At 43.4% G+C, this 17164-nt stretch overlaps 1 protein-coding gene across 6 annotated transcripts in view; it reads left to right on the forward strand.

Moving 5' to 3' along the window:
• r3hdm1 (R3H domain containing 1) overlaps positions 1 to 17164 on the forward strand; it is a 45697-nt gene that overhangs the window by 5971 nt on the left and 22562 nt on the right. For all 6 annotated transcript variants that reach the window (XR_012177987.1, XM_073462156.1, XM_073462159.1 and 3 more), the window contains exons 2-6: positions 2121 to 2280; positions 6816 to 7017; positions 14741 to 14864; positions 16349 to 16427; positions 17070 to 17129. Coding sequence is in view for 5 of the 6 variants with exons in the window: in XM_073462156.1 (XP_073318257.1) it covers positions 6856 to 7017; positions 14741 to 14864; positions 16349 to 16427; positions 17070 to 17129 (425 nt within the window). In the remaining variant the exon portion in view is untranslated. The remainder of the gene's footprint in view (positions 1 to 2120; positions 2281 to 6815; positions 7018 to 14740; positions 14865 to 16348; positions 16428 to 17069; positions 17130 to 17164) is intronic.

Consider the following 17164-nt stretch of genomic DNA (forward strand, 5'->3'; position numbering starts at 1 on the left):
CGCTGCCTGAGGGAGCCTCTTTAAGGTTGCTGCGCTCTGCGGCGACTGTAATACCAATGAACCACTCCCTGTCAGCTACAGCACAATACTGGAGGAGGCACAGGCAGGCGGAGCGTCTCTACAAGTTCTCTGTGTGTGTGTGTGTGTGTGTGTGAGAGCACGCGCCTGTGCGTGTGTTTTCTGGTGCTAAGGTGTGTACGAATGTGCGACAACGGTTCCCTGTGTCCGTCAAAACATTTTTTTATTTTTAAAAAAAAAAATTTTTTAGGTGTGCATTGTTTGCGCCATTAGCATTCATACTACACACACAGACTCAGTGTGAAGCCCCGAAGCCCATTCAGCAGCTCTGGTCATAAAACCTGGAGCGCCCATGGCCAGACTGAGCCGCGCCGCTGTCAGAGCAACTTTTACACTCTGCGTGTGTGCGTGTGTGATAGCTGCAGGACCAGCACCGAATTACTGAGCAGAATCACACTTTTTTTTTTTCCCCTCACGCTGGCACTCCTGTTCTCAGCAGCTTCAATTGGCAAAAAAAAATCTAGCCTCAGCACCGAGATGATACTCCTGTCACACTGGAATAACCATGTAGAAAAGGTGCTGGGTGCATTTACAAAAGAGATAACAGCAGAAGGGTCAAGGTAAGAGCATCTCAGGAAAAGATATTGAAAGGATTACCAACAGACAGTGATATATTCCCTGGCTGCAAACTGCTTATACTGGGTTGTGTACTCTCCAGATTTAAGCAATCATAAAGGACATCAACACTGATGAATGGGCCTCACAACTGTCCATTTGCTAGTGCCAGGCAGAAATGTTACAGGCTGCTGCAGGGGACATTTTGCTCGCTAATTTGCTAAAATGTCAGTTGGACCATTCAGATATCAAGAGATCACATTCCTAAAAAATATAACTCTTGGATTGTATTTAATAATATCAAGCGGTCCAGTTTCACTCAGTAAGCATGAACAGTCGTAAGATTTGTGGGTGGTTTGAGCACTCAATGCACCAAATGGCGACCGTACAATCACTCCCACCCGTCATCATTGCCGTCTGGCTGCCGGCTCCGAGGTGTCACGAGAAAGGAAGATTAAAAAGTGAGCAGGGATTCCACTTGACCTTTTTTTTTGGCTGGCACCGGGGTCGCACCACCAAGATCATGTTGGGAGCAGCAGCCAAGCCTTGGCACTGTTGGGTGCCAGAGCCAGCGTGGCACCTCGCCCGCTTACCGAGATGGAGATTAGGGCAGGAAGGAGAGGCATACAGGGAGGAAAAAGGAAGCCAGAGGAAGCGTTGGTTATATATATTGCTGCAAGGGATTGTACAGCGTCAAGTAATATAATGCACGTTCCTTCTATAGACCAAACGATTAATTGAGTAACAGTCCCTAGGTTCGTCGATAGTGAAAATATTTGTTAGTTGCTGTCCCTAATTTGATGTTTATCATCCCGCTTGGCAACTGCTGCCAGTAAACTCGAGCAATAATGTCATATTTTCAAAACCTAAAGGTGGAACATGGCTAATTATGGCAGCAATTCAGCCGAGTACAGCGCATGGAAACATCCTGATTTGGTAAGGCAGCTGGAAGTCGCAATCACAGTATCAAAAAAAGAGCGTTTCCTCCAATTTCGTGTCATTATTTGGCAGCTCTGTTGGTGCTGGCGTTTTCAGATGTGTGCCCTTTCCAACCAGTGTCACCCTGTAGTTCAGCAAGAAAGGAATTTGCTGGAAAATAAGAGATTGTACGCGAGACGATTTGAAATTTATGTGCCACCAAATGGCAGAGGATTTTCAGCTGAGAAATGCTATCTTCCCCCGCTGCTCTCTGAATTCCTAATGCTTGGTTTTACGAGGTTGGCAGGGGTGCCTTGTCCTGTTGCCTCAGCCGCACTCCCATCTCTGTGCTCATCCATTATTTATGGCGCATAGGCACGCATAGGCCCAGAAATACACACTCGCCACCCTTTTACTTTTTTTGCTCCGGCACACAAATATTTCAGAGTTGCTGACGGTCCTGACTGCTGTCAGTCCAGCGCGACCTCAGTGTCAGTGCGGCTCCTGACCCCCGACCTCTCTCACCCCCTCACGTCATGGCGCTAACCCCGTGCCTCTCTCGGTTGCAGGTCAGCAGGGGTCATGAGGCTGTCGGAGGCCCTGGTTGCTGTTCAGAGCAGCTGAAGCAGACATGGGCAGAGAAGTCTCGAATGGCATCGGCAGGCTCGGCCTCATCGACTTCACCAGCCATATCCTCCTTCGCCACAACCACCACTGGCAACGCAACAAGTACGTCCCGTTTGTTTGTTTTTTGACAAGAATAGTCAGCCAGGGAATGTGATAGGCTTAAGTCAAGTTTTAGACCAATTAATGTTGGGAAAATTGGGCAAAGTTGCAGAAATTGGGCACAAGAATACATAAATTAATGTACATTTCCATCCACTGCTGTTATGTGAATACCAGGAGTTAGCCTCTGAGATAAACGGCTAGTAGAACCAATTCTCAAGTCTGGTGCCATTAAACCAGTGCAGAAGAAGAGGGCGCATCAAGATGACGTCATCGAAGGAGTGCCAGTCAGACCTCAAATGGAGAAATGTACAAAACATGATAGACATACAGTATTGAAGTGTTTTTGTATTTCCAGTGTTATTATGTTTAAATTGAAAACACCTGGATGGAAACGCACTTAAATAGATATTGGAAACATGGACAAAATGACCATGTTGATGATAATCCCATTATTATATCCAGTGTTATGTTATAAGATTCAGAAATCACAAGGTAAGAATATTTCAAGATTTCTCACATGATTCATTCAGATATGGGCACTATAAGCCACAATCTAAATATAAAGCAGTGTGTCATGAGACGATCAATGATTATAGCCCTGGTTACAAATGAGTCACTTCACAAGAACATAGCAGGATATAGCCACAAGAATATGCAATTTCCTGTTCTTCTGACATGATGCCCTAATCTTACTCCCCAAACGCACATTAAACCCTGTTCCCACTTACCGTTATAGTTACTATCTACAGAATATGAAGAAATAAAAGTTTTGACATTTTCTATGTACTGTGTTGATGAGATATCTAATGAAGTTAGTATGCTAACCAGTTAGCCCCAGGCCTGAAAACCTTTCTCCTAGCAATCCAAAGCTCCTGCTCAAGCTCAGCTCTCACTTTCGCTTCTCTTTTTCAAGCCAATTTGAGTCTGTCCACATTACCACATGCACCATGAGGAGGCAGCCATGACCAAAGTGTAGTTCGATGAGGTACGCTTTCTAGAAACTGAGTGACGGCTTGTGTTTTCTCAGATAAAGATATTTTTAAAAACTTTTTCATTTTTTCTAAACCTGTTTTAAAGTCTCCAAACTACAGTACACTACTGTGTTTTTACATTTATGTAATCCTCCATCCCAATTGGACGCCTAGTAAACCTTTAATAAAGTGTTTTTAAAGCACCTGATCAAGCACATTTAGTCTACAATTCACATGATTGCTAGTTGCTCGAGTTCAAACTTTCTCTCTTGCTACAGCATCGACTGATGAAAGCAAATAGCCGTCATGACATTGAGTGGATATTCCATGATATGATGGGAGCCATAAATATATATTATAAGAAAAATATGTTGAAGTCAGTTTTCAGTCTCACTCATAAGAGACCCGTTTGCTGCAGACCTTTCCCTAATGCAACACTAAAGATCTAATGATGATCTATATTACTTATGCAGTCAAAACATCAGGGATTCTTAACAGGCACGCGGTGCAATTACCTCAGCCATGAGAGACGAGAGACGGTGAAATTTGAATGCATCAAAGTCTGAAGCCAAACGCTCCAGTCCCACGATGAAATGTGTTTGGAAGAATGAGTGATTCGGTGAGGGACAAAACAGCTATCTATCACAAGTTTGGCTCTTGAAAATATCTGTCCAATATTGCAAATCTTCAACAGGGCGACTCAAGAGACTTCACTCATCAAAATGTCAGCAACACTCTAAATATTCAAAGGCATGCGCGGTACTCTGGAGTATTAAGCTGTTTTCCTTCAGAATGTAAAAATAATGTAAAGCAGCAGCCGGCGTTGCTTTTGTCAAACCTCTGACAGGTCATTGAAATTCAACATCTGACTCTCCAGTGCCCAGCTGCATTTAAGCTAACCTCTTAGCCTCGCCCAGCATTGGGTTAGCGCTACATTTGCCTGGCAGAAGCGCTCAGGAGAGAGCGGCGGACCTCACTAGAAGTCAATTACTGTGACATAGAGGAATTGGCTGCCACCTTTTTAAAGAGAGCGGCCGCTGCACGCCGGCTCAGCTCTTTTGGGACGGAGATAAACAATCAAGTCTCAGGCAGCCACTTTGCTGCTCAGCGATCAGATAGGAAAATGGCTCTGATCACCGGCGGGCAAATAGGTTGAGACCCCCGCTGATTGGTGCGGGCCGGAACACACACTCAGCCGGTCACGTACACACTCGAGCGCGGAGTAAGTGCTGTCATGTGTGGATCCAGTTTTGATGTGCAAAATGAATTTGATGAGCCCGTTTCTAATTAACCTATTAATCATAGCTCTCATGTACCAGATGTCTGCCCTCCCTGCTAGCGCGTATGCGTGTATCTGTGTGTGTGTTTCGCTGCATGGGGCCTGACTGCATAATTAGGGCATATCAGCAGGATGAACTCGCACCATAGCTTTAACATAGGGAGGTCATGGTTTTACATAGAGATTTCCTCAGAAATGGACCATTGGTGCAAAGCTGCTAATGTTCCAAGATTGGCAATGATTGAGAGTTCTTTTATTTTGAAAATTACGCTTTCAACTCTGCTGACATCAGCCTCAAAAAGTCTCCATGTCTTACGTACAATGTTTGAACCAGAGTCATTAACGTCACCAAAATGTGGGTCTTCTCTGGAGTGAAATCTGCACACTTGAGCTGTTCGCATACAACACGCACACCAAGGATTTGGGGGGTAAACTCAGAATGTGGAACTTTCTCAGTGTGTGGTAATTCAAGTTTTTGGACGGCTGCACATGGAAATGCAATTAGAAACAGCCTTTGGGACGTTAATCAAATAAAAGCGCAATTTATCTCTTCACACAATTTTAAATTATTTAGGCTGCTACATGTTTTTGCTGATGAGGAATCACAATTTTTAATATTCTGTAAATGAGTTTACCAAATTAAGTTCAAAAGTGGTAGTCTGCACCCACAGAGTAAGACCTATCATGTTCATGTTTTGAAATGTAGCAGCTCAATCTTCATTTCAAGCTTCAATTTTCCAATTGGTGGTGTTCCAAAAAGAGGTTGGAAGCAGGACACTTGACCCTCCACTCCTCCTTCAGACAGACAGAGACGTCAAAGTTAGGTTTTTTTATGGAGAGAGACGCTGTAATCTGAGGCTGTTTGGTCCCCCAGGAGCAAACTGTCCTCCTGCTGTGTCTCGTCCAATCATGTCCATTGTCTGTAGCCGAACAGCTGCAGAGCTGTGAGAGAGCACAGACAGAAATTAGTGACTGATGACCACAGACTGGCCCTCTCCTCCTCCTCCTCCTCCTCCTGCCTGCCTGCTTCTTCATAAACCTTCTCATGGTCTACACATTAACAATGGCTGAATACCATTTATATATGGAGCCATCAGTGATGTTACACCTGTCTTTCTACAGCTATAATGTCTAGAATGAAAGCATTTTGTTCAGCTGCTCCGTGGTAAATCAGTATCTTCACACTGCGGCAAATCACTGTTTTTACTCCTGCAGTATTGTAGCTTTCTCTTTCAAACTAAAACCCAAAAGAAAACCTAAGGCGAGGTAAACAGTCATTACTAAACTCTCCTCAAACAACAAAATGGACCTCACTACGGGTGAAGAGCAGGTGCTTTGCTGTGTGCCTGATTTAATCCAGTGTGAACAAGTAAGTTTTATTAATTACTTATGGATATATAGCTTTCTACATGACACGTTTATTAATTACATTTTTTTTGGGACCTTTTTAAGATGCAATATTTAAGGATTTTAGTTGAAAACATGACAAAATTAACTAAAATGATCCAAAGAAAATTTAAGGAATAACAGTTTTGACGTAATGAGGTCTACGTGTTATGTTGAAGAGATATTTACTGAAGTTAGCATGCGAACCAGCTAGCCCCAACCCGTCCAGAACTCACCATACGGTCCACTCGCTGCACAACTAACCAGCTAACAGCAGCTTAGTTAGCAACAACTAGCGAGAACTCTGGTAATGTACCCACTATTTGTTTTGCGTTTGACTTTGACAGGTGGCCAATACCGATATACTGCACCTTTTAATGCAGTGGTACACTAAACTGTATATTTTGATTATCATTCTATTTCTTTTTGAATAATGTAGTATAATTTAATCGCACAAACTAATGTTTAGCCATTTGCAGGTAAAAAACTTTTTTAAACTGTTTCTCCTACACAGTCCGGAGAGAAGGATGAGGAAAGTGGCTGGAGGTCTCCACATCCATTGGACACACCTCAGATTCCCTGCTACTCATGCATTGATGTTGACCTCCTGACTTTTGATATGCTTAATTCTGTGTGTATAGGTTGCTATTTTGCCATTTCTGAAATAATAAATAAAAAACACATCCTATGAAAAAATTTGTTGAATACGTTAACTTTGTGATGTATTTAATTAATTTGTATGTTCCTGTTGTTCGAGGCTTTGAAACCTAAATAAAAGGCATCCTAGTAATGGAGAACTTCAACCTGTGCAGCCTCCCAACTTTTTTTTAATCATCTGTGATTCTGTCCTGTAACTTGTCAAAGAAAACCTCCCTCATGGACACCTCCGTCTCTTTCAGGTTCTCTGTATTTGCCAGCATCTCCCAGTAAGACTTTGCAATGAGAATGTCCGACACGGTTGACACTGAAACGATGAAGGTCTCCGAGGCTGCCGACACGGTGTCCTCACCGAAAGACAACAGCGCCACCAAGTCCGAGGCCACCGACCAGAAACAGAGCGGCAGAGACGACCACGGCAGCAACAATAAGAGGGATGCACAGGTAAAAAACTCAACAAGATTTATGTTCAACCTAAAAACTCCTCCCATGACGCCTCTTTCGCACACACAGCTGACAGATTGAAAAGTGCCCAGACAGTCTTTTCAGCGTTTCCTCAACCCTTCTCATAGACATCTAATCAGGAAGGGTTAGAGGTGTCAGCAGCCCGACCGAAGCTGAGGACACTTGACACCTCACCAAACTCTGTCACTTTTCTTTCACACTCATCTCCATGAACATTCACTAACAGTCAACGTCAAACACCAACTGCCCTGGGGATCTCCTGTCACCTGCGGCATTCAGGATGATTTTTTCCCACCTGGCAGAATTATTCCTGAAAAGCAGAACATGCCCAGACTGAAATAATAATGGTGGATCGACTCTGTCTCAATGCGGCACCGAGGTCCGTCAGACACAGAGTCTGTTCACTGGCTCTTGAGAAAGTGTGGAAAAGATAATTTGTGGAAACCAGTGAATCTCATGTATTCTCAATGGGAGACATTAAAGCAGTGGATCTCCTGGGGATTCAGGGCAGCTGAGATCCCTTTCAAATAAACTGCTAATTAATTAGGTCTCTGTGTCATTGCAACAAATGTGCTTTGGGACCGCAGGAAATTTGCACTTGTTAATTTAGCTTTTAAAATAAAACCGGTGGCGGCTGGTCTGCGCTCGCAGAGGAATGGCCACTAAAAAGCGAAAATGGTGTGAAATCTCCTCGAGTGTGGTCAAGGAAGCAAAATCCAGGAAAGGAAAAGGATTGTCTCTTTGGCCGCGGCCTAAAAATAGGATTCAGGCCAATCTGGCCTTGTGGTTGCAGGCAGGCAGAGCGAGGGAGTCAGGCAGGCAGATAATCTGGAGCTCAAATCCTGGCTTATCTAGCAACTTCCTGTGTCTGTGTTACCCCGAGGAACAGAATGACACCAGCATGGGGGAGCGGCAGGGGAGAGAGGAGGAAGAGGGAGGAAGGGATGGGTTGAGAGGTTGTAAGAATGAGGGATGAAGGAGAGGAGGAAGCTAAAAGAACATGAGACATAATATTGAAGACTGAAGGAACAAAAACAGGGAGGAGAGAGAAGAAGAAAAAGAAGCATGAAGATGGAAGTAATTGAATTATTATAATAATTATTATTCCTTAAATCCTTCTACTCAAATGGGAATAAAATCCTTCTAAGTTCAGGTGATAATGTAAATCTGGTTTAAATAACTAGCCAGCAGTAATTTAAAATCATGTCGACATGGGTGGCAATAATTTAAAGGTGCACTATGTAGTTTTGGGAAAGACATTTTAATCATCTTTATTGACTGATATTTTATGCCTAAACAAGTACTGTCATAGATGCTGTTTCTATGCTGCCTGGATTGGGAGCTTGGAGCACTGGGGTAGAGTTTGTGTTGTTAACACTGCTAGCACAAGAGCTAGCTAACTAAAGCAAAAAATTCTTACGCATTGCACCTTTAAGCAACTGACTCTGAAGAATCTTGGACAAAGGAGGGGAAATTCAAGGTGCTGTTATCTTGTAATTTCCACTCGTGGCCACAGAGGCCGCTGTTAAGTAAATGTATTATAAAAATCAGCAGTGTCTTTGGAAAATACTGAACTTCTTACCATGTAAAACAAAACTCTGTTCCCCTGGCTCCACATCTCACCTTAATTTGACTTTGCGTGTATCCCTGCCTCCTATAATGTCTTTTTGTGACCTCTCAAAATGTAGGATATATCTAGCTACTTGCTCCTTTCCCTGAAACTCACCCTGGCATAATTATTCCGTGGTCTCGGGATATGCCATGATATGCTGACGGCACTGAACCCCCTGACCTTTCCGCTGGTAATTTTCAGCAGCGGAGGAGGTGAAGCTAATTCTGTCGTTCTGTGCGAGGGCATCGGTTAAACGCCTGAAACGTTCATTGTGGGAGAAATGAAGGAGGTAGGGAAGTGGGATAAGAAACGGGGGAGGGGGGAGGCAGCGGTAGGTGTAACACGGGGACAGAAAAGCATTCCGACAGAGGAAAGAGGGAAGGGAGGGAGGTGGAGAGGGGGACTGGGTGACATTGCCACCATCTGCCTCCAGCTCTCCGGCTCCGTCCTCTGCGGCAGGACAGGTGGCTGGTGGCCGCCCTACTTCTGCTGACTTCAGCCCTTTCCCTCTCCCCCTTTCCCATTCCTTTATCTCCTGCCGGCATTGTTCATTCCCCACCGGCCCCTCGCCGCTCAATTAGCTTGTGTAGCGGTGCGCTCACAGTCCCAGCCCTCTCCCCCCACCAACACCACTGCCACCACCACCCTTCCCCTCCTCCTCCTCCTCCATCCACATCCACATTACCTGATATAGGACGGGGCGCGGCAGGTCACAGGCATTGGAGATGGGCGGTCCATTTCAATTTTTTATAGGCGTTATTTGGCCCTCAAGCTCAATGAGGGAAGGGAGGGGTTGTCCTTTTGATTTTTTAGAGGACAGGTGGGAAGGACAGAGCTGTGTGTGTGCGGCACATGTGTGTGTGGATGCATGTTGGGATTAGGAAGCAGAGGACTGGGCTCTGTTACAATTTTCGACTGAAATGGCTCCTGCCAGGTCTCCCCCCCCTTCCTCGGCTCCTCTATGCGTGCTACTGAGAGACCTTCTGTTTATACGTACACATACACACACGCAGCCACTAGTGCGTGAAGCGCAGAGGCACCGAGCTGTCTCACACACTGTTGGGCATCCGGTCTCTCTCTGCTCTCCGCATCTCACCTCCAGTGCCTGGGTCTGATTCACATGACAGCTAAATGGAGCTGGGAGCGACTCATAAAACTGACCCGAATCGCTCGCAGCCACATGTCTGGCTTTTGTTTTCTGCAGCGTGTGTGTGCTCAAGTGTGTGTGTGTGTGTGTGTGTGCGTGTGTGAGGAATGGGCTCTACAGTGCGACCGCTTTGGTAGCATATGCTCTGCAAAAATTAATTCTCGCTCCAAGGAAACGGTGAATCTTCAACTTGAGGTTTTCACGCCGCACATTTTCTTTTTTCCGCAGATCAATGCCGCTAAATTTCTATTCTGTGCTCTTCAATTTTTCAGTTTAGGAACAGACAGGCAGCACAGGAGGTTATTTGTCTTTTTGTGCTGTCTCGGTATGAATTGCGATGCTCTTTTGCAGAGCTAGTAGCGCACGCATGCACAAAATGTAGGCCAGTCATATTTAATTCAAACTTCTCCACTTTCTTAAAGTAACGATCCTCTCTTCCCCTCCAAACTTCTGTGGTTTGTTTGAATTTTTTTGTTTCTTTTCCGTGTGCACTTTTTTCCTCTGCACCCCTCCCCTACCTATGGACAGCCTCTGAAGTACTCTAAGGTACGGTATGCTCGACATGCATGTTGTGAAAAGGATGCTCCAGCCTGTCTAATGTGCACTTGGATTGCGTTGTTTGCTTGGATTAAGTTGGAGGTTGCACTTGTGTTTCCTGTCAAGCAAGTTGTCATCGTATGCCTTGCTCCAGATGTGTAAATTTACCTCAATGACACTATTGACTATGAATGATCGTGGAGGCTATGCCTGAAAAAACAAATGGTTTGAAATGGACATTTCCTGTGTGCTTGCTGCATTGTTGTGGTCGATGTTTCCTCAGGAAAAACACGAGAAGCCTTGAGTTTGTGTTCACTCCATCTTTTATTTAAGATTGTTCTGATCAAATTATCTGAGAAGATCTGCAGCCACTGGTCCACAATCATCTTCGCAGCGAAAAGCTCAGTCACTCGGGGGGAAAAGATTTGTCAGCTAAAATGTGAAATATCGAGACTGTGTGATTTTGCTTGCAAGATCGATCGTGCTCGCTGGCTGTTTCTGTTTTATTTGGCTTGTCACTGTGATGATATTGATGCAGTTGTTGTGTGCGTATGTGTGTGCGCATGGTTTTAACTGTGCCCACCTACCTGCACCCCCCTCCGTAGTCCAACACCAGGCTAAAGCTCGTGCGGAGCCTGGCAGTGTGTGAAGAGTCCTTTCCTTGCCCTATTCCTGAGCCTTCAGCAGCACCTCAGGTAACAATCTCTCTGAACAAACGGAGTGTTTTCACATTAGAGATGTGCTGGTATACCAGTTAGACCATATACCTTCTAATGGGAACACTATTGGCGAAAGCATGGCTAGTTTATGGGTGCAGAGTGTTAATATTCTGTGAGAGAACATGTTTTTTATGTGTCTGACAAAGAGGAAACTGCTTGCATCAAGAACGTACACATTATATCCTTTTATCAGAGATGCTGTCCACTGCTAATGGCTTATGAAGAGCCCAATTTAACCATGACGCTGTCTGCCTCTATTATGATCTAACACTCTTCCTTTTAACTATTAACAGCCATAAAGAAAACACCCTCTATCATAAAGACCCTCTCGAGACACGTTTTAAGACATGTTTGCTTTGAATAGTAATTGTGTCTAATGTGTTTTTTTCACCAAAAAGTTTAATTACATGGTTAAAAGCCTATAAATGCGTGAATATTTGTCATTTTAGAAGTCTAACTACAGGACACAAGATGTCTCCTATTACTTTGAAGTCTATTCTCAGTGTACGTGCACTTTAGAGCTGCAGAGATTAATGTGTTAGTCAGTTGAATTGGTTGCCAACCATTTTGATAATTGATTTATCATTTAAGTCGTTTTTCAAGCAAGAATGTCAAACATTAGCTTGTTCCAGTTTCTTAAATGTAAGGATTTGCTGCTTTGCCTCATTCATGACAGTAAACGAAGAGTCTTTTCGAAAGAAACAATTTGAAGATGTCACTCGTGCTTTTTTTGACATTTTATACACTAAACAATTAATTAATTAATCATGAAAATACTCAGCAGAATACCTGATTATGATGATGATTTGTTAGATTTGTTAGTTGCATACTGGGTCATGATTGGCTCCAAACTATTTGTGATTTGTCACAAATCCTGCTGGTACGTACACGTGGTAAACTGAGATTTAAGGTGAACTCAGACAGTTTCCCTCTTGAGCAGAGGAATGTTAAAACAGCCTGCTACTGTCAAACACTGCACCTACTTCGATCTGCACAGCATCCAACTTGCAAAGTCTTTCAGACAGGCAGGTCAGATTATAGAAGAACCCCAAAAAAATCCTCACATTAAAATGAAATTCATGAATTTTACCCGACAAAGCTCTGAGAACTGAAGCATCCTGATTGTATTGAGTACAAGTGACCATGTGTGAAAAATGAATGTGGTGTAATTTTAGCTTATTAATTTTACTTTATTTACTGTTAAAGGTTAATTTATTAGTAATTTTACAACACCAAGGTTGTAGAATAAAAATTTGAAACAAGGCTCCAATGGTAGTGTCTCTGTAAAGTTTGATTGAATTCCTGCCGACCACCGTTGTAGCATGAAAATGTGATACCAGCACATCTCTAATCCACACGCAACCCACACTCTGCTCATACCATCTCGGTCATCTCATCAAGCCCAGTGTGACATCGTGATTCTCTGACACCTCAGTCCAAGTCGTTAAGCTACAAGCTCACATTCATAGCGCTGAACTGCTGACACGGGATCGGTTCTTCATTCCATCTCATTACAACCGAGCAGGTAGACCTCTGCTGCTTGATTAGCGGCCTTCGTCTGACAGCTATGATTAAACACCCGGCCGTGACCCACCAGATGAAAACATCACATCATCAAAACAGAAAGTAGCGAGCTCCAACAGCGAGCCGGCCGTTAGTTTGCTAAATCAACTCTTCTCTTTTCAACGCCGTATCTCCGGGCAAAGCCCCCCTCTGATCAAACTTTCTCCATTACATGCCACTCTGCACAGCTTCTGGCATGCTTTCACACACACATACACACCAGGTGTGTTTGTTCCGGGCGTTTCAGCCAGTCAGCAGCGAGCTCCATAACCAGAGGGCGGTGTTATTCCCACAACAGTCTCGCATCGTCTGCACTCACACGACGTCCTGTATTACCGCCATCAATCATGTCGGGGAAATTACAATTTCCACACGTCAGCTACAGAGAGCTGTGGAGCGCTCTAATTGAATACTCCTGATATTTCCCCCGCTACTGTTATTGGGGCCTGGAGTCGAGACTCCTTCTGCAGCAAGCTAACCTACAGGGGAGAGGTAAAGCAATAAAGAAAGCGGAGGGAAAGGCACGCATTCAGCTGTAAGATCACAGATTTTCCATTCAGACGTCCTGATTATCGAATCCAAACATGTCCCATTGTTTGCCATTTTACACTATTGTCTCCAAATCAAATTATGAACAGTAACAAAGGGCTGTACGGCTGTCCAAGCCATCCACGCATCCTGAAAAACTACATCTGCCCTCGCACTGTACGCCTGGCTGTCAATTCCAATCAATGGCCGATAGTCGCGGGCCTCTGAATACATGCTGTACTTTTTTGTTTCAGACTGACAGCACGTTCATTACATATTCAGAAGACCATCATTTTCACGCCGTTTTCCCTTTATCTCGAGGTAAATGGATGTCAGGAAACAAATGAGGCAGCTCGCAACAGCTGCACATCAACCGGGCGGCTTCCATGTGACGCCGAGGGTGGCATTAAGCAGCAAACATCACCGCTTCTTGCCAGGGGAGGGAAAAAAAATCCTTTTGCTTTGACGAACACACACACACACACACATGAACTCGCTGTCACTCGCACAACGCACAATCCAAGACTCGTTTTCACTTTCTCCCAGTCTCGCTCAGGCAATTAGTCAGTCACGTTCCTCATTAGCATATTACATTTTCACATATATTCAGCGCGTATTGAAATGAAGGAGAACGTAGAGTCTCATTATCTTGCTTCGCAGCTGTTCCGAGGATCAAACTCGTGACCTTTTTTGGTTATGAGCTGCTCTCCCGCCACTAGGTCACCCCTTCTCTCAGTCCTTCATTCATTCATTTCTCACACACTCACGCACACACACACACACTCGCAGACTCTCTGATGTTAGCTTTCCAGAGTTGTGTTTAATCCACTTACGGTGCACTGGCAACCCCTCTCCTCTATTCAGCTTCTCCTTTCAGCCCTTTGTAGAATTGCCTGAAAAGCAAATCAGATACTGCTCTGAGTCGTGTGAGTGTGTGTGAGTGTGTGTGTGAGAGAGAGAGAGGAAGAGCACGTCTGGGGTAAATCAAGGCCATTTTTAATAGATCTCACAAAGCGTCCACACCAGACTTCCATTCTGATTGCAGCACGGTGGAATTTTTTGAAGAACTTTTACAGTTGGAGGGGGATTACAGCTAACTCCTCATCCTGTTGAATTTTAAGGAACCAAATGTGCTGTGTTGTTTAATATCTGGGCTCAAATTCATGTTTTATTCAGGTGGTTTCATAAAAAACAAGCTAATCTGGCAGATTAATTGCCGTTGTGAGTGATTTGGAATTCATGGACGCAGGCACATAATTGCCGGCAAGGAGACAGGTTTCAATGATAAACCAGGAGTGTTTATTAAGAGTCGTGCTGAGGCCTCTTTTGCCCGTGCTATTCTCTAATTAACCTAGAACCTCAGGCAAGATCAGAGAGAATGAAATGCCTCGTATTTAACGCCTACTTTCTCAATCAATGTCATCGATCAGATTACATTTAGTATTTGAAGATCTTGAGTATCTTGTGGTGTTACTGGATGAACTAGTCGACCAAAATGGCTAAATTTAGGCCACGAACAGCCCGCCATTTTATAAAAACATCAGCAGGGTCAAACGCATACCAGTGAATCATTCAGTTTTTATGTATTTTTTGCAGGATGGATTCCTTCTCCAGCCCTTTGAAAAGGAAGATCGCGCCGCACCGGACCAAGCAGAGAAAGATGACAGCTGCAATAAGGTGGACAAACCGGAGAAAACACCAAAAAAGATGCTATCAAGAGGTGAGAAATGCTATTCAACCGGTGGTGGAGTGCTCATTTTGGATCTACTGTATATAGATTTTTTTTTTCTTCTTTGTGTTATCTTGATAATATGTCTCTTTCTTGAACATATTTATCTTCTCTCTCTTCCGTCATTGAAAACGGAGAGTTTGTTTATTTAGTTTGTTTAGGCATAAAAAAAAAAAATCAGTCAGTGAAGATCTTTCTCTTCCATCTGAATATATTTTAAAGGACTGTATACTGGTTTGATTATAAGGTTAGAAACCTTCAGGGAGACCTGACGAGACTGATGTCGGTCACAGCAGCTGAAATATTTCCATTAACACCTCAGCTTCCTTTACATCATAAACACCTGGGGCCTCATTTATAAACATTGCTTATTCCCAAAATAGAGCTTGAAAGATGCATGTGCTTCCCCCATCCAAAAATTTGAATTTATATATAGAAAACTATGTGCACATCTAAAATTACTCACCCCCATAGATTATTTACATCGGTATGTTTATAATATCATTTTGTCTGCAGTTTGTCAAGACGACACTGAAGCCAAAGTGTTGAAACGAAGCCAAATGCTTTAATGATACTCATCACACAATCCGTGTCACTCAGCCAAATTACAGCCTTCTAATAATTATATCCTTTACCATGTCACGAGGATGATTCAGTCCTAAACATTTTTTTCTCCGGCGCCATGCCCTCCAGTTTGTCCAAAAGCACTTCTCCATTTTAAATGATATCTCATTATGGGCCGATAATTGGCGCGATTCAGTTAATTGCGACAAGCTCAAGGTGTTAAGCAATTATGCGGATTCCCACAGGCGTACAAAGGTGTCTGCTTCCCTCTGTGGAGCAACACCACTGATGAGGCAGCCTCCAATTATAGAAAGCCACCGGGGGGAACAAGCTCCGGCGTCCCTTGACTCCCGCTGATGGGTCCTATCCTTTGTTGGTGCACAGGAACATGTTGTTTTTTTTTTTGGGTGTCAACTTCGTTATCCGACAACTTCTTCATTTCTTAAGTGGTTCAGCTGGCAGCGCTCACTGCTGCTGATACAAGCTGCCAGATGTTTGTTTTTTTCCCGCATTGGTCACACCAATAACCACCAAATTGCATGGTCCTCCTTAGCAATGTCACCCTCAGCGAAGTTTCTCTCTTCAAACGTAGACTTCTCCATTTCTTCCTCACAGGTAGTTGAATGACAAGCTGATTAATTTGCATATCAATATTCACGACGTGCGTTTCATTAACTGTTTATCATTAATTTGGGGAGTTAACGGGGCGGAACATTTCAATTTCCTTGTTATTCATATAACAATTATATTGAGAAAGTGACACACAGGTAATCTCAGGGATTGTTTTATAGATCTGGACATGTTTGAGTTTATCTGTGCGCAGGTAGGAATCTATGCATGCTCGTGCTTTATAAAGTCTGTGATGTATTTCCTTCACTTGTGTGAAATAAATGTCGTCTTTCTATGGTTAGATTCCAGTCAAGACTACACAGATTCAACTGGCATAGATCTCCATGAGTTCCTGGTCAACACATTGAAAGGCAACCCCAGGTATGCTTAACAGAGACACACAAATGTGACTAATGCAGACAAACACAGACCATCAGGAGTTCATCTTTTAAGCCTAAAGGCCTGCTCGTACCAGCATTTAAAAATCGTAAAATGTTATGGTGAAATCAATTTGTTTTAATGGAAATGTTGAACTAAATTTTGGTGAACTTGACACAGAAATTCCTGCCATTGAGCAATAGCAAGAGGTCTTGACATCGCTGACCTTTTAGAGGACAGTTAGCCAGAGAGTCAAAAATGGAGGAAGCTAGCTTAGCTTATTAGCTTTGTTGCACAATCTACTTTTATATACAGTAATCTCCTCTGCCACGAATATCAACAACACTACAAAAGTTATGAGGCAAGAGTCAATGTTATAAATACATCTTTTGAATGAACTGTGTGAACCCACTGTATTGACCCTTTTGCAACAGGCTAAGAAGCTCGCTAACTCTGACAACTCTCACAAGTCTTCAATTACAGACATCCAAACTAAAGCTTCTTGTGGTTCAAATTGAGAGATTTTATGATGTCTTTCTTGGACTCACTTCAAATATTACCATCTGATAATGAACCCAAGTATTTGTTTAAGTTGACTCAGAAACAATCCTAATTACTGTTTTTTTGTTTGTTTGTTTTTTTAAGGGATCGAATCATGCTACTGAAGTTGGAACAGGACATCTTGGACTTCATCAGCAATAATGAGTAAGGAATATTCATTGAGACATTGCTGTGCAGCT

The sequence above is a fragment of the Pagrus major genome, chromosome 24 (genome assembly GCF_040436345.1).
Source record: "Pagrus major chromosome 24, Pma_NU_1.0".
NCBI lineage: Eukaryota > Metazoa > Chordata > Actinopteri > Spariformes > Sparidae > Pagrus > Pagrus major.